Here is a 24383-nt window from a genome sequence, read left to right as displayed (position 1 = left end):
GCATGTTAGATGGTACTTGTCTGACATCTGTCTCTGCTATGAAACATAAGTTTCATGAGAGCAAGAGTGTTGTCCGATTTGTTCCATGAGAAATTCTCAGAACATAGAACAGAACATGGCATGTATTGGTTGAATAGATGTCTAGGACCCCTTAAGCCAAATAAATCTGTGAATCATTAGTGGTCTATTATAATGACACTAGGAAGCACCTAAAATAGAGTTCTCAGTTGGGTGGAAAGGAGCCCTTAAGCAGTATGTCCCGCTTGATACTAGAGGGGTCTGATATGGCCTGTCTCAATAACCTCCCCAGCGCTTCCATTCCCAGCCATTTGGAATAAACAGATCATAGGAAATACTCTCAGATAATTTCTATTAAATGAGAAGTAATCAAAGAACACATAGTGCTGCATATCATTCCAAGTCATAGTTCAAAAACAGTGTTTGAACTATTTATTTTCTCAAGGGAGCCAGTATGCTAGTACCATTTTAAAAAGAAAAGACAAAAAGAGGTGAAAAAAAAAGCCAAGTATTTTTAGTTTTTCCTTTGTGATCTACATAAAGACACACTACTTGCTTCACGTGTCTAGCAAGAAAGAGCGATAAAAAGCCAAAAAGAAGGCGAGGTAGAATCTGACGCTTTCAGACTCAAGTCTAGCAGACTGAACCAACATCAGGTGCTACAGATAACAAGCAAAAAAAGATGGTGAATTGTGTATTCCTCAGGCTGGGTGTCAACTGACTGCAAATGTCTGATTTTTAAAGAAAGAAAGTTAAACAAGCGATGGAGGTGTATGAACCACAAACCCAAGCAGTAATGGCAAGAAAAATAAGGCTAGAAATGGGAAGCCACTTTATTTTGTAATTCATCGTCAGATTGAAGGTTGGTTTTTCAACCGAATATAAGATATTCTACCAAAGAGATGATTAAATTTACCAGTGAGTGTAAGAAATAACATAGATGTGATGTTGATGAGACAGCATTGCGGAGAGAAAAGAGATGTCACAATTGTATTATGCCACTCTTCAGATTGAATTTGGATTCAATTTCAGAAAATATCAAGTATGAATGTTCATTCTGAAAAGCCCAGTATTTCATGTTTCTAAACCAAGAATAGACAGTGATATTTAGCTTGGCAAAGAAAAATGTCTTAACTTTAATGTTTTCAAGACACTGGCCTTACTGGATTACTGGGAAAGAACTGAAACTATACTCTCCAGACTCATATCTCTTAGGGTTTGTATATAGGGGCAACTTTTGAAATTCCTTACAGCTAATAATTAGAACATTCTTTATTTTGAAATATTATTAGCCTAAAAATACTCCCTTTTTATCTAATACTGTCAACTTTGAATAGTTCCTAAGGAACAGTTGTGAGACAGTAGTTAGTGGGTGTCTCAACATTCATCTATGCCAAGTAAATCCTTGGAGATAATTGTATCAAAATGCCAAGGTTGTAATCCATTGAAAGCAGCTAAAGAGTTCAGAAATTTAGAGCCTGTTCATTGTGTCTGCACTTTACCTGGAAAACTTTTAAGTTATATCATCAGCGATCACATGAGCTTTTTCTTAACTCTTAATACTCTGATCTTGATTAGCAATTGATACTAACTGGAGTTCATTTTGAAATATTCTCTCTTCTACTAATTACAGGTCACTGATTTTATTCTGCCCTATCTGGGACTCTTTGTACCTACTACCTCTGACTATTCTTATTCTGACACCTGCTATGATTATGTTTTTTTTTCCCTCAGCATTTATTTTTGTTCTATAACTTACATCAACCTTCTAGTATAACATCTAAATTTTATTTGAACACAAAATATATTTCTTAATCTGGTTTACTACTGTAAATACTTGTTTTTTCAGGTAATAATTTATCCTAGGGGGCACTCCATAGCCATATACAGGGAACTTTAATTGATATATAATTGACATAAAACATTGTAGTAGCTTCAGGTGTACATAATTATTTGATATCTCGTAATAAATTTTTCAGTATCCACATGTAACTACATGGAAACACATGTAGTTATAAGTTTTTTGTTTTTAATAAAGGCATCACCTTATATCTTTCCTTTCTTACTACTGTCTTGATAATTGAAAGAAAGTTTTATGGCTTCAGCTGTTACTTTTATGCAGTTTATTTTCACATGCATACCATAAATTTGACTTCTCTACTAAAGCCCAAGGCCACATTTCATTTTTTCACTTGAGGGTTACACCTGCATCTATACATTAATATGTGAAAGACACTCAAATATCTGTTGGATAAATATAATCTCAATTACTCCTTTCTTTCTGAGACCTTAAGGTATGAAATATTATCATTTGTACCTCAGAGTCTCAATTCATAACCATGATTTGGTTTCTATTCTCACTACTACTAACTCAAGTCTTCATTATCTCTTGCATGGATTGTAAAAGGCATTCCAATTTTCATGTTTAAAGTTTTTCTCAGTCAAAAAATAATCCTATTTCTGCTCTAACATAATGTCTTACCAAGCACAGTTCTCATCAGTTCAAGCTTTGGTTAGCTCCCTATTGTCTTTAGAATTTAGAACTATCCTACACCGTGTTTCTGCATGCTTCTCCAATTTTATTTCATTTTTCTTTACTTCTATGCATATGTGTTTTTATCAACATAAACCACTTATCTGCTAAGTACAATCTCAACTCTGACAACTCTATACTATTTTTGCTAAAAGACTGTTCTAGAATGGAAGCATCTCCTTGCCACTCACTCTTTTCATGTTGAACTCTCAACAATCCAGTCATTCTTCAAAATCTACACTAAATGCTTCCTTCTCTGAGTTTTCTAGATCCTTAAAAGAGAACAGCATCTCTTATAAGGGATCTCTGTGCATTTGTTTTGTATGACGCATACCAAAGTGTATTTTATTTATTTATGTAATTCTTTTATGTCCACAATGAGGCTGCAATCCCTTTGTAGGCCAGAAGATTAGTAATTTATAAACAGGAAAGGTTTTGCTTATACTAAGAGGTAATTTTCTTTTGATTTTAACGAATAGAATCAGTGGGCTAGCACTATGTAACACATCACTGATCTTCCTTGAATTCAATTTGATGAGTACTATTCAAGTTCTTTTTTAATTTTTCTAAATGCTTATTTATTTTTGAGAGAGAGAGAGAGAGAGAGAGAGAGAGAGAGAATGAGCGGGCAAGGGGCAGAGAGAAACAGAGACACAGAATCCAAAGCAGGCTCCAGGCTCTGAGCTGTCAGCACAGAGCCCTACGAGCTGCTTGAACTCGTGAACTGCAAGATCATGACCTGAGCTGAAGTCGGATGCTTAACCAACTGAGCCACCCCAGGTGCCCCTATACAATTCAAGTTCTAAGTCCAAAACTAAAACAATTAGCTTCTAAAGAATAGTTTATTCTTACCAATACATAAAGTAAATATAAATGCTACCTGAAGTTATTGTGGAAAATTGATGGCTAAAAGCATAATGATAATAATAATAATAATAATAATAATAACAAACCTATAAAATACTTTGCTAAAGGTTTAGACAAGTTTTCAGAACGATGGAAATCCATGCACATGCCCCATGGCTCTAATTATGTGAGATCATGAACTGAACTGAAATCAAGAGTCAGATTCTAACCTACTGAGCCACCCAGGCGCCCCATATCTCACACATTCTATTCTGCCTTTGGAACAGCAAACAGCTAGCCCTCAAATAATGTACTTTTCCCCCCTTTCAGTGCTTCACCTTCTTTGTTTTATGTTACTGCCTCCAAAAAATCTAAATATTTCTGAATCATGAGTCTGATTGCTACCCTTTGATTCTATTTTATGCTGTAACAAACATAAAAATGGTAAAAGAATGAACAGTTTCAAGAAAGAGTGGTTAGCAAGGCACGGAGGAGATGAAGGTTGAAATATGGGAGGAGATTTAATTTGGCGATTGGGAGTTTCCAGAAAGCTTTTCTGAAAAGGAGTTTCAGGGAAGTGATAAGGGAAACACTGAGCTGCAAGGGATTGAAGAGAAAATATTTCCAGAGGAAAAACAAAAAGTATGTTTAAACAACTCTTCAAAGAATATTTTTGTTGAAGAAAACTAACTTTAACTCCTATTGGATAATATTAAGATATAGGCCCTCTGATCTAATTGACAACAATCATATTTTTAAAAATACATAGACAACTTGTCTTTTACTGAAACAAAAACCTATACCTATACAGCATATTTAGACCATTTAGAATACAGTTTTGCAACAAAAGACCTATTGCTAATTGGAATATCTGTGCACAATATCGATTTTTCATATTTATATATATTCATTATATAATTATATAAGCTACTAGTAAGTGTTCATTAACTTTCACTTACTATAATTATCATGTCTATTTTGAATGTCACATTCATATGTGAATATGACAAATAAATATTCTATTTAAGCTCAATTATTTTATAAGTATATTAGCTTGTTTGACATCTTTGTTCATAGAATATATTTTTCAAGCTTTGTATTAAACTTTTAAGGTGATAAGTCTTTTGATAAACTGATCAAAGCTATGGACCTGCTCCCTCCAAAAATAAACATGCATGCATTTATACCAAAATGTTCATGGATTTTTACCATATAATAGCATTTCATTTATCAACAACTGATATAGATAGGGACATTTTTCAGGAAAAAGAAACTTCAAAATTTTTCATTAGAACTAATTTTGAAGAAAATCTTTCCAAGAAATGTCACCCATTTTCTTTCTATCTTAACCAGATTATAGGCACTTTTATCTTGATGAATAAAGGCCATGATTCTAGACATAAATTATTACACTAAGTTTTCAAACTAATGTTCTCAAAGGTGAGGAAAGAGTTTGTTCCTATATGACAGGTTCCATACTCTGCTATATTCTTTCAGTACAGTTTTGTCTTTATTATTTCAGCCTTTCAGCTTTTATATTTACTACGTATGTGCCTCTAATAGCACTGTCTCTGCTTCCAACTCATTTTACCTAACCTGGGAACCAGAAAACAGAATTCTGAAACTATGTTCAAAGTTTAAATACAATAGGCTATCAGCAAGGTTCTGAGACATTCTTATTACACTGTATGGTCTTTATGATATTTATTTTTGGCTTTTCAACTCTGTCTCTCTTCAGGAACGTATCTATATCCCAGAAAAGTGAGGTGGCTATGTATGTGGGCTTTATGGAAAAAAAATTAATCTCTTTAAAAGATATGATGATCTCTTATGGTTCTTTAAGTAGTCCTAATCCAACATACCCTGAAGAAAATGGCCCTAAGGAATAAGCAACCTTTCTTAGTTACCTATTCTCTATTTATTACTCACAAGCTGTGGGTACATGTGCGTTTATATATGCACACACAAGAGCATGTATGTGCATTGAATGTGTGTGTACGTGTGTGTATGCTCAGTATAATGAGCTCCATGTTGGGTAATTAATATTTGGACTTAGGATGTAAGACAAATGAATGACAACTCATACATTTCACACTTTGCTACTGTAAATTATTCTCTATGTGTGTTCTCCAAATCATTGGATATATCAGACAGAACAGTGTCATCATATTTTATATATATTAGCACCAAATTGGATAACATGAAGAACATGTAGAATAAGTAACTATTATCTATATTATCCAATTTGATACTTGTGGATTGTGATGGTTCATTTTATGTATTAATATGACTGGGCTAACGGATGCCCAGATAACTGGCAGAACGTTATTTCAGGATGTATCTATGAGGGTATTACTGGAAGAGATTAGCATTTGAATCAGTAGACTGAGTAAAGAAGATCTGCCTCACCAATGCAGGCAGGCATCATGTGATCCACTGAGAGCTGAATAGAACAAAAAAGGCAAAGGATGAATGCTCTTTGCTTGAGGAGAGGCATTCATCTTCTCCTGCCCTGGCACATTGGTGCTCCTGGTTCTTGGACTTTCAGGTTTGGACTGGAACTACCTAATCAGCTTTCCTGGCCTCCAGCTTTCAGACAACAGGTGGCGGGTCTTCTCAGCCTCCATAATTGTATAAGCCAATATCCCCAAAATAAATCTCTTTCTGTATACCTACTTATATCTTAGGGTCTCTGTTTTTCTGGAGAACCTGACTAATATATGCATACACTTTGGAAAAATTCCAAAATATTATTGAGAATAACCTTCTAGTCATCAAACTACAATAAGACAGTCTCTGGGCTAGTATTGGGAGGAAATCAATAATAAATAAGATCTCTTTTAGCTAGTATAATAATGTTATACAGAATATAACCTTTTTCAAAAAATATAATTAATTCCACATAAATGACCAGAAGGCCAAATCATACTGTTCTTATACAAGATTAAAGACAGTATAGGACAATACTGGCTTTATTTGCAGTACTTAATTGCTTTGGGTTACTATGCTTAAGACACTTCTTAAAATTTAGTGATGGTAAAGGAAGTAGCCAAACCTATATAACAGAATCTTAATGCAAAAAATAATACACAAAGTTTTCAAATACGTAATTTTGGTAAGTCAAAAGACGGGTAAAGAGTAGTAAGTGTTAGGGGAGCCTAGGTGGCTCAGTTGGCTGAGCATCTGGCTTCGGGTCATGACCTGAGGGTCATGATCTAGCGGTTCCTGAGTTTGAGCCCCATGTCGGGCTCTGTGCTGACAGTTCAGAGCCTGGAGCCTGCTTTGAATTCTGTGTCTCCCTCTCTCCGCCCCTCCCCTGCTCATGCTCTGTCTCTCCCTCTCTCTCAAAGATGGATAAACATTAAAAAATTTTTTTAAAAAGAGTAATAATTGTTCATAAATCATTGAATTTCCATAGTCAATTATGCTAGTACTATAAAGAATTTCATTCTGTTATTCAGTGTCCTTTAAGTCTGAATTTAAGTTTACTAGACTCTGAGATTGGCATTGCTTCTATTATAGGTTTTTCCAAACTGAACAAATGCCATGTATCAATCTGATACTTTTAACTAGCAATGCCTTTAAGAATTAGATGTTAACATTTATAAAAAAAGAATTAAGAAACAATACCTCCGTGTGTTTTCCCCTTAGTTTTTCTTGTAAATGACTTTGTGAATGGGCTAATTTGCCAGAGCAGACTTCACGGGTCCCGCTTGCCACAGAAGTCAGGAATCTCTTTGGAGAATGGCTCCACCTTGAATGACCAGCATCTCCACAATCTCTCTAGTTCTTCCTTCTTGTGCCCCAAAACCCAGAGCCCGATACACTATCCCTTTTCCTACAGGGTTGATCTTTCCTCTCTTTGTTCAGCCGCTTTTGGAATAGACGTTTAATTTGGACTTTTTCCGATTTCTGAATTTATCCTACAACAAACATACTATTTTTGGTCCCTTTTTCTTCTCATCACTCATTGCTTAGAGCAAGAGACAGTTCACTCCATTTCTGAGCCAGCGCAAGCTGCTAAACCCCTACTCAGATGATAAATCTGGGCCCTCAAACTGACTCAGAAAGCGTATTAAGACATAATCTAACCGTAAGGCCTTACACTGCATGAAGATGGTATATTGGCATGGAAATGGCTCCTTTAAGGAATTGCATAGGCCTTCCTCAGCTAAATAATATTACCAGTAATTAGCTATTATCCACTACAACTTGAGGTTATCCTGATGGAAAATATCTTAGGATCATACAAGTCCCTATAGGGCTAAAGTACCTTCAGAAGAAATCAAGTGTAAAGTAAACAAGCAAAATCCTTATTCACATATATATATATATATATATATATATATATATATATATATATGAATGATACATATATCTTATATACATGTGTGTGTTTGTGTGACCTGTACTAGTTGTACTCCTCTAGTTAATCCCTCTACCAAGTTAGGTATCTTCCTGATCCAGAAACTAAAAATTAAATACACCATGAATAAGAATCTGAGGTAAGATATGTTTATTTAAACACATAATTATCTACATCTCAGTGGTCTTTATGTGAACACTACTAAAGCATGACAAATGACAGAAAGTCTGAATCACAGCAATATTATGAAAGGAAGCTTTAAAGAAATGAGAAAACTGTAAATCTATATCAACTCAATGTGTACAATATTTAAGAATACTGTTTTTTTGCTCTTGTCGTTTTTTTGTTTTTTCACTATAGAGAGTAATCTGCCATTTGGTTAACATAACTGCTGTTGGCTCAAAGTAATTGTTACACTATGAAAGTGTGTGCAGGTTTTGCTTCTCTGTGTAATTCTTCCCTATTAGAGACAATTTAAAAGCAACTAAAGGAAGAAATATGTCTTCACTTCTCTGGCATCACAGAATCCACTACAGAGGGACCTAAGAGATCCACTGTGTCCTAGAAGTTACTCAGGAAAACTGCAGCAGCACCAACAGCACCATGACCTTGATCCTTACAGGTATTCCACAACCCATGATGATTCACTACTTCATTGGGACAGCTAGCTAAAAAGTAACCTGGCATCCTCATCAACAACGTATGAAGATTAGGAAGACTCACTTTTTTAACAAAACACACAATATGTATTATGTATTTTCAACATTAGGTTGGATAGCAATGAATATTTGGCAAATGGAAGAAAAGGACACATAATCTCCTTTATGTATACATGTACAGATAAATACAAGGTAAACGCTATATATGAACCCATGCAAATGTGTGTCTGTCTGTGTATAATGTATATGCAGTTGGGTCTATCTAAAAATCATACACCAAGTATCCATAACACATTACTTACATATACCTGAAGATATGAGCAATGGATATTACACTTAGAAATGTATGGCTCAGATACTTGCAATTTTTTTTTTATTTCAGTAAGATTTTGGGAAACAATCTTATTTCTTACCTACATTTCCAGTCATTAAGTATGAATTCTGAAAGTCCATCATCCCCATTCCAACAATGTGTATAAAATCTTCAATCACCTGCATTAATTCTATAGAGCCAGGATAAATCTACAAAAATAAGCAAGGGTTAGAAGGAATAAAAAGTCTATATAGTAGAATATGTAACAGGAATAACAAAAACTACATAATGAGGTCATAAATGAACTCTGTTTTACTTGAAGAAAATTCTGCACCTGGCAACAGTTGTGTTTTTGAACCACGGGCTGAGAATGATACCTGGTGTCACACGGCAAGAGCTTCGACGGTGATATGATGCAGTGATTAATCTCCCATAAGTCTAAGGAAACTAAAAATATCTAACAGATTGTATACTTGGAAATTGTCTGTCCTTACTTTTGATGGGATCTTTTCCTCACCTAATTATGACATAGAACAAACACTGAAATCTTGAGGCTTTTTGCCTTTTTTTACTTAGCATCTATATGATGGACATTGGAAGAAAACACAATTATTATTGTCATCGTGAAGATATTTACAAACTATTAAGTTCATTCAGTCTTGGGAGGGGCATTCACTTCCATAGCTGTAATAGCCATGATATGAATAGCAATGTTAGCAATAATTTCAGGATCATGATAATAGTGCTAGTGTTGGTGCTTCCCTTGCATATATACAAAGCAAACCCAACACCATGCCACCTCACGCATTGCAAACAGAGGAGTTTTTCTCCTAAACAATCTGATTCTGGAAATAGTTCATAATGTGTAGGAAGTGAAGGCCATTTAAAAAAAGGTCATATGACTGTTAGTATGCGTAACCCCTAATGCGTATAAAGTCAGCCTGCATTATATAACCACATTAGAGCAGAAAAGTCTTTTGAAGTTAGGTTCATTTCTTTTAGCCATTCAGTACCACTGCCACTTCTAAGCATGAAAAAATTAAGTGGATTAGAGTTGTAGTGGCTTTATCTTTGCAAAGCCTAGTGCAGAAGGGTAAGAGACAGTCTGATTAGCAGAGAAACATACAGTCAGAGCTAGAAGGGGACCAGAGTAGGAGGAAGATACATTGGGCAGGGCGAATAGCAGGTGTGGTGTGTAAAGTCGACTGTGCCCAGCTAAAATGCAGATACTGAGGGTGCATAGTATAGTCACCCACATATATTTGAAGACAAAAACAATGGCTATGACACTTAGAAATCTGTGGCATAGATACTTGTAAAATTTTTTTTTTAATTTTTTTTAACGTTTTTATTTATTTTTGAGACAGAGAGAGACAGAACATGAATGGGGGAGGGGCAGAGAGAGAGGGAGACACAGAATCGGAAGCAGGCTCCAGGCTCTGAGCCATCAGCCCAGAGCCCGACGTGGGGCTCGAACTCACAGACTGTGAGATCGTGACCTGAGCCGAAGTCGGACGCTTAACCGACTGAGCCACCCAGGCGCCCTGATACTTGTAAATTTTTTAATATTGGAAACATTTGGGGAGAGATGTTCTTTCTTACTAGTTTCCAATCATTAAATATGAATTCTAAGAGTTCATCATCATCATTCCAAAAATCTGCATGAAATTTCCATCAGCTCCAAGCTTTCTGCTACTACTATATTTTTTCTACTATTTTTGTGTAGGTGTATATGAGTGTGTGTCATGTAAGGGTAAACACAAATTTAAAATAAGAAGCTTAATTCTCCCTGCTGAAAATGAGAGACTCCCTCTCCCAGCCCTACATCTTTCATTCGCTTTCTTAAAGCATTTGCTTTTGAAAACTAATAATTGATAAATTCTTTCTCTGTCTCTTTGAAATGCATTTAAATGTTTTTAAAAAGCTAAATAGACTCTTACCAGCTGAAAGACCCAGGGATGTCTTTCAGAGAGAGACAGAGGTGATAACAAATAAGACAGGGCCTCTGTCTCAGTTTCTATGTAAATGTAACTTCAGCAGGCACCTTGCTCTAAGTTGTAAAACTACCTTCATGAAGATAGAAAAAGTTTATTTTTTCTTTCTTTGGATAAAGCCAGTTAACTAGCAAGTGGTCACCCCAATTGCCAGGTAAATTTGAGATGAACTATGTGTGACAAATGGAGTCCAACCTTTGTGCCACCAACCTGGAGTCTCATTTCCCACGTGGCTGCATTTGAAGGAATACCTTTTAGTAAAAGCTACAAAATAGTTGTTTTTTTTTAAGCTTCAAATAGTTACCTTTAAAAAGTCATTAAAGAGTATCACTACTGAAGAATTTAAAAATAAGGACATAGCTAACTCAAAATCACAAGTAAATAGATGGATTATGGATTCAGGATTTTCCATTGAAGAGAAGTTGTGCTACCATTCATTATTTGTTCAAGTCGGGACCTCACAATAAATAATGTGATCCAATGAATTGCAGTCTTGTTTTTAAAAGGGTATTATATATTTGTTCTAAATATAGCCATAATTAATAGTCTCCAGCATTCTGGAAGGATGTGCTTAGTCTCTGCAGCTGTATTCTAGGGAAAGACACTATTTCCTTACAGTGAGTGAATGAGGCTCTCCTCTAGAAGAAAGCCAAGGACAAATATATAATTCAAACTAGCAGAAAAAGATAAATTCAGGGTCTTAAACTAAGGAGTGATCTTTTTTTTTTCCTATGGCCAGAAGCACAGAATTTGTACCTGATAATGAGCTAGACCCACACTGGACTATTTTTAGAGTCCCTATCATACAGGAATAAAGGGCATGCTTTGCTCCTGAAGGCCCAGAAGATGATTATAAGGGGAGAAAGGGATAGATGGCTCACTTGAATCTCAGTAAATATTCTTATTTTCAAGATCACATTGTTCTCTTGGAGTTAACAAAAGTCAATCAGAAAACTTAAAGAATTCAAATAGTCAAATTAAATCTCCACAGTATTTTTAAAAACATGTTTATTTTCCCTTTCTTAACCTCTAACCCACTTATTTTTGTAATTTAGAAAAAAAAGTGTTATTAACCACACATAAATCAGTATAGCACAAATGGCTTTGAAAGGCATTTTAAAACACTAATTAAATCAATAGGGTCACTTGCTACACTGATCATGCATGGCAGAAAGAGAAAAAAAGCAGAATACAAATTCTCTTATGATAACTAATTTTTACAACTCTTGGCTTTGAATCCAAATGCACATCTGCATGTCTGATCCAGACTCTACATAATGCTATAGTAAATGTAAATGATTTTCCTTGTCAATACCCCCCAGTTTGGTTTGTAATATGTGCTTTTGGATTTGCTCTTTCTCCCATAGTCTGTAGATAGGACGGACTATGGTTGGTAAGGCATATAGTTATTATGTACTGATGCCTCAACGTTACAAATTACTCAAACCTGTCCAGTGTTTTCACATTCATAATACTCATTCCATTAATTGTTAGGATAGAAGAGATCACTTATTTTCTCTAAAATTAGTATAACGCAACCTAGGATGACTTCTAAGTGTCTAATCAAAGTCTCCTTTTATGTTCTGGGAACAGAAAACTATTAATTTCTTCACATATTAAAACAAAATTTTAAAGTTTATTTATTATTGAGAGACAGAGAGACTCAGAGCGTGAGCAAGGGAGGGGTAGAGAGAGCAGAGACACAGAAGGTGAAGTAGGCTGAGCTGTCAGCACAGAGCTGTCAGCACAGAGTCTCACGCGGGGCTCGAACTCACAAACTGTGAGATCATGACCTGAGCCAAAGTTGGTCGCCCAACAACTGAGCCACCCAGGCGGCCCTCTTCACATATTTTTAAAGCTTTCTTTAGCCAACTCTGTTTTAGGTTTTGAAACAGCTCCAATCTTACCTGTTGTGCATCCTCCCATTTTTCCTTGTTTTCTTCATCTAGAAGGTTGCTAACTATTTGAAAGAAGTTCTGCAAATTAAATTAGATAAAGGATTTAATGTTACATGAGAGAATACACTTTTCAAAAACAACCATTCGAACTGATTATGTGGTAAGGATGTACACACTTTGCCGTATTGTTTCATGACCCTAACATATTCTAGAAGAGCTCGGAGGGCCATTTCTCAGCACCATACTTCTGGGATTTCTATGTAACTTCGCATATATACCTCAGAAGACAACAGAATAGGTAAATTACTTATGTTTACCTATAATTATTTCTTCCATTACAGTCTTTATATTGTATTCTGTCATACCATCAGATAATTATTCCTCACAAGTAAGTTTTCTTCCTTCGGCAGTGAAAATCCCTGTGTGTGTCTAGTTACAAGTTATCCAGTTAACTGTGAACCATGATTGCTAGTTCCACTGTTGTTTTGAAGAACACTGTAGTGAAGACACAGACTGTGGGCAAGGCTGAGGTGTGTGACAGGCTTCCTCATTTGGATCCGGCCTTGCCCTTCCGGGCTATTTTTCTTTGGCTTTTATCACTATGTACTGCAAAGATCACATGGACTTTTCCAAGTACCTAGCAGATAGCACACAGTAAGTGCTCAAGAAATCCTATATTTCAAATAATTATTCTTTATGCTACCTTTTGCCAGCAAGCCAAAATGGAAGAATTGGAAGACACCATAGCACGTTCCTATTCAAGCGCCAAATTCTTGCCATCACCTTTCTGGCCTAACTGCTGAAGACCTACTGGCTTTCCCTTGTCTAGCTGTACCCCAGTGAGTTTGTGGTTTTCCCTTTCTGTGCAGAGAGGACATTTGGGCACTCACTTTTTATTTCTCTCCTAAATAAGGGCAGAGACCAGGGCTCTGTTCAGTTCATCGATATTAGTGCCCATTTCACACATGAGGGATCTCTCGCGGAGAGAGACCTCCCTGTCCTCCCACATGCACTGTGTCTTCCGAACACAGGAGCCAGGAGAGGAAGACCAGAGCGCCTGTTGAAAACGAATAGTGACTTGGGGTCACAGGAACCTTAGAAGTGCAAAGTGAAACCATGACATTTATCTTAAGCTACACACCCTTGGCTGTGTCTTCAGAGCCCATCTCTTCTGCCTGCTTTGTATGTAATTTAGCAGGAGCACTGCCTCATACTGATACATCAGCTCAGGGCAGGACTCCCTTGAGGGGGAAATAATCGACATTTTTTTTAGCCTTAGCAGCCTTCCTCTCTATTTGAATAAAGAGGTATTTATTCAAATTCCAAATAAAGTCACCTGGGTGTTTTTGTAAGAAAAACAAAGCTGCTTCATTTCCTCTTCTCTTGTGTTTTGAAGCTGTGAGTATCTATATTTAAATGTCTTATTTGTGCTATTTATTTTAATAGTTCCTGGTAATCACATGCTTGAAACATGTTTCAAGTCATAACCTCTGCAAAAGTTACAGAATATTTTATGCAACTCTTGAGAAAACTGCAAGTCTGCTTTAGACCTGTTTTCAATTCGTTTAACCTTTTTGTACTACCAGCCATTTTTTCCACTTAAAATTTCCTGGTTGGAGTGATAACATTTTAAGGGCTTAGTCCATTGAGCTGTAACTCTACCTATGGGCAGAAAGAATTAACCTTCCGAGTTCTCCAATTGCCTATGGCTGGTTAACTCAGTAGGGGACATGGTGCTAATGAGGCAAAAGTTGCAGATTTCATCCCTGTACATGCCAGTTAGCTGTGCTGAGGTCCATGACCACAGTCTGTGTCCTGACCCCTGCCAGCTTTCACACAAATGCATGCTGCTGCTAACAAGAGACACCAAAAGGACGGGAAGCAATTTGTGCAAATGCATCTCCATTTCTGAGAAAACATTTCACAAAGCATGTTTTACTGATAGTGGGTCAGTGACTCTGGGCTGTACATGATAGCCAGTGAGCACACACGATTCCTGGATCAAAGTGATGAACTTAGAGTTCAATCTTTTTTCCTAAATTGCCAAAGGGCATATATAAAAAACACAAATTACTAAAATATACATTCAACTAAACAAACATAGAGTATAAGAAATGTTTTTGTATCACCTTCCAAGGCAATAAATTAGACTTTGCTAAATCAGGGGGGAAAAGTAGTACAGAATGAAGTTATCTTTCTATCTCCCAGTCAATTGGACTGGAAATGATCCCTTGTGAGACCAGGCAGGGCACAGTGAGCTAAGCCTGAAAATCCAAGGAGGGAGAGGAGGGCACTTACAGGCAGATTGTCTTTCTTACGTGCCAGTGTGTCCTTAACACATACAATGCCTTGTCCTTGGCAGGTATTTAATAAAGTCCCAGCTTAAAGGAAATAATGAAGTCACACAGCCACTACATGTCAGCTTCCCTAACAAGGCTCGGGCATCATTCCTTTGAACTGACCCTGCTCTAATCTACCAATTCACTTTGACATTTGCTCAAAGATCAGACTGATAGAACACAGCAGAATCAAACATAACAGTATTTTTTGAAAAGGGGATTCATAACATTTTAGGCCACTTGATTGAATTTTTGAAAAAAGTATGAAGCAACTTCCATGGCAGCAGATGCACTAGTCACTCGAGTTCTTTAGGAAATCTGCTAATTCTGGTAATCTCTCTCTTTTTTGGGGATTTACAGGTCAGGTCATTACGTGAGCTCCTGAGTTGGCATCTAACAGTAGGTTTGTGTTTTGTTTTGTTTTGTTTTTATCAGCCCTGATCTCTATGGCCTAGACTGTTCTGAAAAATTAAGTGTCCTTGGTCGAATCGAAGTTTGGAGTGTGAACTGGGCAGACCAGGTTTAAAACTTTCCCAACATTTATTAACTGTGTGGTTGTAGGCTCATGTGGCCCATCTATGCTTTCTTTCCCTTACACATAAGATAGAGAGGATAATAGCTGCCTGCCAGAGCCATTGTGAAGCTTAGAGCTAATTCTTAGCACAGTATCTGACACATGGTAAGTGCTCAATATATGGTGCCTTTATGATTTTATTCCCTTCATGTTATCTTTTTTATGACCGGTGGCATGATTTGGATTTATGGCCACATTATGGTGAATATGCACCTATAATGCTGCTATAGACTTTCACAACCACTGGAGCTCTCTTCTCTCTTTTATAGCCTCTTTCTCTCCAAGCAGTATATAGAACACAGAGATTATTCATCACTAACTTCAGGGCCTATCGTTTGTTCTAGAGAAAACTCTCCTTCCTAAGAGATATGCTCTGCTCTGCTGGCAGGGGCGGTGGGGGTGTCAGTATTGTTATTATTGGACACCTACTGTGTGAGAGGCATTGTGCAAATGTTTGTTGGGCACAAAGGTCAGGGGACATAATTTTTCACATATTCCTTGCAGGATGTATTACGAAAATCAGTGCGGTAAATGTCTGTTATAAAGAGAAGCCATAAATGTTTCTGCCACATTCAAAGTGCAAGTCCTAGGGGCGCCAGGGTGGCTCAGTCAGTTGAGCGTCCGACTTCAGCTGAGGTCATGATCTCACCCAGTCTGTGGGTTCGAGCCCCATGTACGGCTCTGTGCTGACAGCTCAGAGCCTGGAGCCTGCTTCAGATTCTGTGTCTCCCTCTCTCTCTGCCCCTCCCCTGCTCATGCTCTGTCTCTCTCTGTCAAAAATAAACATTAAAAAAAATTAAAATTAAAAAAAAATCAAAGTGCAAGTCCTAGATTTGGCCTATGAGACTAAAAGGTTACTCTATTTTATGGAAAGTGGTAAATAATTATTTGTTTTACATCTTATTGGCTTCTGCTTGACAAATTTCTCACGTACCATATAAAATTTTTTATAAATAAAGTGAAGCACATCTGAGCATTTAAGTTTTGCTGAATTCCATGTGGGAACAGAATTATAGATTAAGCTAGTGATCTGAGATATCTGAGCTCCAGGAAATGTGTTCTCCTCCTCTTAACCCATCAGCAAAATGCTTGGGCACTGAGAGACAAATACAAGCCCTAAGGAATATATTTAATAATGCAGAACTGAAAGTTTTAAGAAATCACGATGGTCCTGACTAGAAACATAGGAGGACCATAAAAAGGTTTACAGGCTAAACAAGGAGGCAGGGACAAGACATTAGGATAAGGATGCACAGAACAGGATAGGCCATTGATTCCCCAATCTGGAGAGCTGTAAAGCCATGTATGATCTAGTCTCTTCTAATGGCTCTAACTCTACCTTAAGCTATCCTGCCTCACAGACTCTATATTCTAGGTTCATCAGACTTCTTCATGTATCCCAAACTCTTTTCTGTTTAGCCTCTGGACCTATATAATGCTGTTCCCTTTCTTTGCCTGCTCTATTTCCTGTTCTTCACTTGAATAACTCTTTCTTGTCCTTCACTTCTGCATTCGTATAAGAGGGCCTATCAGATCACCACCACTACCACTACACTGCAAGATCTGCATCTTTTTTTCCTGATTTTAATCAGTGAACATTTTTATTTTTCATTTACCAATATCTTCATCATTCAAACTTGGCAAAAAATCCATGGACAAAAGAAACAACCAGTTCATAAAAGAAATCAACCATAAAAGTATGATGTAAAAGGAATGGTTATCTAAGGGGCTCTTGTTCTGTGTCCTGACAGTAGGTTTCCCTCAATACGGGGTGAATTTGTATGAGACTCTGGCTCCTCTCCACTTCTACATCCATGCATGAGTGACTCAGCAAAACTGCTATGCATTGACATAATGGTGGACAACTGCACTTCGCATTACCATAAAAGAGAGGATAGTAATGCAGGCAGTCATCTGGTTGTATAGCACCCACCCACAAATATGCTGACTTATAGTTGCACTTGTAGTTTTGTTTTCAAGTATATCACCATTTTTTTAATTATGATGTACTTGCATGATGATCAGTTGAGAGCTTTTTCCTCTACCAGCCTATTATACAGTTGGGATTATTTCTATTTTGTTCACTCTTATGCCCCAGTGCACAGCATAAGCATAAAAAATGTTAATACTCAAATATTTCAAATTGGTTGACTATGTGCCTACTGTGTATAAGACAATGGGCTAGGCATTGAAAGAATTAAAAAAAACAACAACATAAATGGTCCCTACCTAATTTTCTGCCTCCTTTCCATTTCATCACCCTCCTCTGTCATAAATCGATGCAAGGAGCATCCTCACCATGTCCAGGGAAGGAGATATGACACTTATTTTTACAGATAAAAAAACTGGTTATCTTGAATAAATATGGGATCAAACTCTTCCCATTTAAAATGCATACTGAAGTCATGGGACCATCATAAGCACAGATATATACTTTTTAGAAGTTGTGGGGCCTAATTAATGGAGAGGAAGCAGCTGTCGATATTTGACCCTGGTCCTCAGGTTTAAATTCAGCAACAACCAATGAAGAAGCCTGCCCTTCCAAAAATACATCTCACTCTTTGGTAAACAGAGCAAACCCTCCCTCCTGCTACAGCTGCTACTATCCCACCCCTGGAAGAATGCATTTGGTCATAAAAGTGCTGCTTTGTTCAGCAAAAGAACGGCATAAAGAGTTATAAAAATATAACCCAGGCAGCAAAGGACAGGGGGCTTTGGCAAGGAAGAAGATTAGGGAAAGGAACATCAGCAGGTAGCTTTTTTGAAGCCCAAAAGAGCAATCACGAAGATCTAAAGTAGATATGAGAAAGGAACAATGAGGGAAGACATGGAAAATACTTGAGAAACATGAATGCATCTACTTATTTTTTTATTGAACACCTACTATATGCCTGGCTGTGTTCTAAGTGCTGAGAATACCACAGTAAGCAAGGCATATGAAGGTTCCTACTCTCATGGAGCTTACACTGTAGTGGGTAGTGGAAGCCAATAAATAAATAAATAAACAAGATGATTTCAGGTGGTGATATAAAAATAAAATGGTTTATGGGAATAGAGAGTGCCTGGGCGGGGGAGGGGTGTGTGCATGTTTATGCAAGGCTGCTTTGGGTTGAATGTTCAGCAGGAAACAGCTTTCTAATGAGGTGACATTTAAGCAGAGAACAACAGAATGTTAAGAAGGAGGTCACCATGGGAAGACCTGAGGAAGAGAGTCCCAAGAAAAAATGGGAAGAGAAAGTACAGCTTCCCTGGGTAGAGGGGGCAGTCCAGGTAAGTTTTAATAAACAAAAAGCCATTACAAACTGTAGTAGTCTTAAACCGGGGGGGGGGGGGGTGTTGGGTGGGGTGTAGGAGGGAGAATATTAACACAGAATGGAAAAGATAGGCAAAAGGTCTGATAAAGTGGGACCCTGATTCCAGGCTCTAGTTATATGACATGAGTTTCATGAGAAATAAAAAAAAATGTGACTTTGGCTGCTGAGTGGAAAACAAAGTGCCGAAGAGTGAGAAGGAAAATAAGGAGGTCAAAGAGTAGTCTGTCTTGCTTATTGAGGCAGAGACGATGGTAGCTTGGGTTAGGGAAGCAATATTACATGGTGACAGATAGCACAAGAGGGAAAGTACAGTATCAAAGATCAGTCTTTGGCTCCCAGCTCAGGCAATTTAGAATGATGATGCAGTTAGCCACGCTAAATACCAAAGAAGAAATGGCAGTGTTGCAAAAGAAGACAGTCAGCTTCATTTTGTTCAGTTCGGGTATGAAGAGTCTATAATATATCTACGAGAAGAGGACCAGCAGGCTGTTTTAACTACAAGTTGGAAACTTAAAAGGTAAACATTTGTGAATCATTAGTCTTAGTTGAAAACTGGAGGCTTTTGGGAATAAAAAAAAAAATAAGAAAAGATAACTAGGAATAGAGTGGAAGGGGAAGAAGTCAAGGTTAAAACACTGGTGACAGACTAGAAAGGAAGAGGAATTAAGTAAGAAGGATGAGAGATAAGGAGGTAGGAAGAGAAGCAAGAGTAAAAGATGACAGAATCAAATAAATTCAGAAAGAAGATACTCTACTGGGGAGATTAATCTAGAGAAGACAGATGAAACATTTAATAAGGGTAAAAACCCAAAGCGGGTTCAAGGTGTAGCACAGTACATCTCATGTATTTTTTCAGCCTCTATGCACGTAGCCAATGACATATGCATGTGGGATATACAAAACCATGAACACACCCAGATTATAGGTGAAGGCGTGGATAACGTGTCCAACTTCCTCTGATCTGGCTGTGACTCTACTTCTTAGTCTTCTATTCAAAAAAGCATACAGAAATGAAACTGAGTAACATCATTATACAAATAATCTTCAGTTTGTCATAATGTATTTTTTTAAAAAACTAAACAACCCTTAAAGAGAATATTAACTATTTTTTATAAAAGGTAAACAGACAAAATAACACAACTAATAAAATAACACAACTAAAGAGTCATGATACTGTGGTTTAAATCTTTTATCTAGAATATTTACCTAAGCAGCACATCAACTGGCCACTGGCAATGAGAAACTATCAAGGTTTCAGGAAGGCAGGAGATTCTAACCAGGATGCCCTCTGGTAGTTTCTGGGACCAAAATATATAGGGAATATGAGATAAGAAACTGAGCCACTGGAAAGCCAGGGGATGCACGGGGCACAAAAGGATTAGGGTGTCAAGGTCAACAGGTCAGTCGTGGGATCCACAGCAGTCTGGGTGACCTGACTTGGCAAGCTGTGATCAGAAGGTTCCTCCTGCCAGCAGAGCTGGACTCTCCCAGCATGACCACTGCAATCTGCCAGATCTAGAGGAATATAACATCAGGTTCCTGAAGCAAATATCCCTTAATGTTCACGAGTTTCAGGGGGAAAAAAAAGCCAAAATCTTAAAAAATGCCTTTGTTGTTATTTTTTTTTTTCTTCTTTAAGTCACAAATCTCACAGAAACTCCGACTCATTTTGAAAACTACATCAGAACATTGTTCCAGGAACACTGGCTGTCTTTCACACTAATCTCGTTGCTCTGCCATGATGTAAAACGGTTTGGCCTGTGGAGTTTCCGAATAGCTTGGATGGGCAATTTTTTACACAATGCTACCAGTCTTTCTGGGCCAAGTTTAGGATCAAGTGCTCTAGCAAGAGGTAGAAGGGAGGGGACGCTTTGAGGTGCAGTGGATGGGGGAGGCTAAGGGGAAAGAATCCATCTAAATTTCAGTGCTTTCAGGCATGAGATTGGCACTACTCTATGATCCTTGTTTAAAAAGGAAAGGTGAGGGGCTCCTGGGTGCCTCAGTTGGTTAAGCATATGACTCGTGGTTTCAGCTCAGGTCATGATCTTGCGGTTCCTGGGATGGAGCCCTGTTTTGGGCTCTGTGCTGTCAGGTTCTCTCTCTCTTCTCTCTCTTCCTGTCTCTCTCTTTCTCTCTGCCACTACCCCCCACCAAATAAATAAATAACCTTTATAAATAGGAAAGGTGAAAAAGTTAGTGATACAAATATGATAAAATATGCTAAGTATTATTAACCAGCGGTAGTCTGGTAGAGCAGCCAAAATTATACAAATATAACTCTGTGGTGAAATCATCCTCAGATCCAGACAGGGGCTGCTTCTTAAGAAGCCCAAATTTGGGCAGGCCCGGCTGATACATCAAAGGACCAGTGTGTGTAAGATGCATGCACATATCCTGAGTTTATCCCTGGCAACTCTATAGGTGGCCGCCACAGTAGGTTCTGTCCCGGTGTAAGATCCTGGCACATGCCTCTGCTAAAGGGAAATTCTCAGAGTCTGTCAAGATTCCCCATTATGGGCTGATCATGTCCACCCCAGATCTGTATGTTGAAGCTCTAACCCCCGGCAGTGTCTCAGAATGTCTCTATATTTAGAGACAGAACATTTCAAGAGGTAATTAAGTTATAATGAGGCTGTTAGGGTGGACCTTAATCCAATCTGATGAAAGTCCTTATAAGAAGAGGAAATCAGGACACACAGAGATATTAGCCTGCACACACAGAGGAAAAGGCTCTGTGAGGTCACAGTGAGAAGGCAGCAATATGCAAGTTGAGGAGACAGGCCTCAGGAGAAACCAAACATGCCAACCGCTTGATCTTGGATTTCCAATCTACAAACTGTAAGAAAATAAAGTTCTATTACTTAAGTCCCCCAGTCTGTGGTATTTGTTATGGCAGCCCTAGCAAACTAATACGTTCCCCAATAATTTTTTAAAAGAAAAATCTTTGGTAATAAAAGGAATCACAATAGGAAAATGCCTATACCTTGTGCTAATGCAAATCTCAGTATTTTCTTAACTGCAAGGGAAATAATGAGAAATTCTGATGGGATAAAACTATTTATCAGATGTTTTATTGCATTTTTGAAACCCAACTGGAATCATTTATTTCATTACATGGCATTTACTAATTGGTAGGCAGTACTACATATACTCTGGAAACTTCTTTGCCCCCCTTCCTCTTCCCACCTGATTGTTGCACAGACTTTGCACTCTCCTGTGGAGATGGTGAGTTTCCCTCAGCCAGCAGCCACCTTCTAAAGTTTGTTCTTGGTGGGATTTAATCACGTTGACTTGTGAAGCAAGAGTTGTTGCTTAATATCTCACCCATTTAAGGAAATTATTTGGTGTTGAATTTCTTATTTTCACCTTTATAATAAGGGCAGGGTTTAAATACTACCTAGAAAGAGCTGTTAGTTCTACAGGGCTCCCTTTGCCACGCACCATAGGAAATCCTCTCAGGCTGTTAAGCATTGAAAATAGTAGCCGTTTATGACTTGGAGTGATTGTCAGCTGGCAGTTGAGGTCCTGTTCACAACTTGGTTCCCACTGAGCTAGAAATCCTGGTTATTGATGAAAGCCACTTTCTACATCCACCTGCTCTCTATCTTTCAAATGGCCTTGCAATGTCGACTTTAAGGACTAATGCTTCTTTTCTGACTCCTATTTTCCTTGACACATTCTCTGCCCTTCTCCTCTGTGATAAGTGATTAAAAAGTACCCATACTTCCTAGGTGGTGCCACGAGAAACATCTGACCTTCCTTTCTTTGCAAGAGAGAGACCAAAGTACACAGGTGTACTGGCAACCCATACCTGTGATCCAGAGATACTTCAGGTTTTTGCTCCATCAGAATTTCACCTTCTCAGATAATAAAGGTAGCTACATTCCTTGAGCTTTTACTATGTGCCATGTACTATGTAAATTTTACATATATAATTTAACTATGAGGTAGGTGATATTACCCCATATGATGGAAGAGAAAATTAAGTCATAGAGAGGTCAAATAACTTGTCTAGCATCCTATAGCTTGTAAGTGTCATAGCTGTCACCTGAGGTCCAGGATTCTGCCTCCAGGGCAGGCACTCTTAATCATCACACTCTAATGCCTTCCCTAATTCCCCTACTTATGTTCAAGGAAACTATTAATATTTATGATTGCACAGAGTTCTTTGAGCAAAGGATTTCAAGGCACCAGGTTGTGCCTTGAATGCTAAAGCTGTGTCATGATTTCAACCCTAAGAGTCCTTGCTGGATATTATTTAGTCAAAAGAATTTGATTATTTGCACAGATGAGGCTTATCAGTACATGATAGTATTATATTATCATAGTAATAGTTGCTTCCACATTTATCAATCTAGTCTTTTGTATGCAAAAGGTAAAAGTGTCTCACACTGAAACCATGGGAGAAGCAATGCCCAAGATCTCACTGGGTGACCTGCCACTGTTGATGGGCAGCATGAAGCAGGTCCACAGTGTAGCATACATGTTTGCTCATCAAGAGTTTTAGAAGAGAAGATGTTTGACTAATCTGAAATCACTAACTCTACTTTCCATTTAATTCCTTGGTCACGTAACTCTGAAAATTGTATTTAGAATATGGTTTGCATTTAAGAAAGAGACTGGAAGCTGAGGTTAGAGCTCTCTGTTTCATCTCAATGTTTGGGAAATACATTTCTGAAGCCTAGGAGATGTGTTAGATAAACAAGTGACTTTCAGACATTAAGTGGTGACCTGATAGAGGGTTGTGACCAACTTTTCATAACAAAAAAGAAAAAAGAACAGAAAATTCCTGAGTGCATCACACACACTATAGGTAAATATTATTTTGTAAAACTCCGGTTTTCAATTATATATGGAAATGAACTGTGTATCCTACAGTGGGTCACAGTCAAAAGAATTTGCAAAACACTGATTTAGATCAACAGAAGTTTTGTTAGGAAACAGATGCCTGGATAGAGATCAGTCCATGCTTTCAGTGAGTTTGAAGGACACAACACATGATGAGTTTTTGTGGATGCCTCCATTCTTTCCAACATTTTCCTTCTTTATTCCCCAAATATAAATTATCTCAAGGGCCTCCCTTTCTTTCCATTAAAAGATTACTCATCCTTTTCTGACCCACTGTCATTAAAGCACGTTTTCTTCTTTCCTCACCTCTAGATCACTGCTGTAGCCTCTCCATGGGGTTCTTTCCCCCAATCTTCCTCTGTTCACTAATTTACCTTATCTACCTCTGCCAGATCATCTTTCCAAAAATATCACTTATAAAGAATCAAGTCCAAACCCTTCTCTGGCCTTGACTCTTCTGTCCTTATGATCTGCATTTTCCAACATACAACCTGTTTTCTAGAAACCTTGATCTTTTGAACGTGCCACACTCATGCCGTTTCTATGCCTTTGTTTACACAGTTTGATGACTGTCTCTGTGCTAAGCTTATTTCTCCAATTCTATTTCAAGTCCTAAATCTCCCACAAATTATCTTCTTACTGCTGCACTCCAGATCTCTATGTTTCTAGAACTTCTAGAAA

General features: G+C 37.7%; 1 protein-coding gene across 4 annotated transcripts in view; it reads right to left on the bottom strand.

Moving 5' to 3' along the window:
- The window catches only part of ADGRB3 (adhesion G protein-coupled receptor B3), a 736713-nt gene that overhangs the window by 335919 nt on the left and 376411 nt on the right, over positions 1-24383 (bottom strand). For all 4 annotated transcript variants that reach the window (XM_060615856.3, XM_060615857.3, XM_060615855.3 and 1 more), the window contains 2 exons: positions 12637-12705; positions 8836-8944 (listed from right to left, as the gene is read on the bottom strand). In XM_060615856.3, the coding sequence (XP_060471839.1) occupies positions 8836-8944; positions 12637-12705 (178 nt within the window). The remainder of the gene's footprint in view (positions 1-8835; positions 8945-12636; positions 12706-24383) is intronic.

Source organism: Panthera onca, chromosome B2, assembly GCF_046562875.1.
Source record: "Panthera onca isolate mPanOnc1 chromosome B2, mPanOnc1 haplotype 2, whole genome shotgun sequence".
Classification (NCBI taxonomy): Eukaryota; Metazoa; Chordata; class Mammalia; order Carnivora; family Felidae; genus Panthera; species Panthera onca.
The sequence above is the reverse complement of the archived record's forward strand: the minus strand, read 5'-3'. Positions and strand labels throughout refer to the sequence as shown.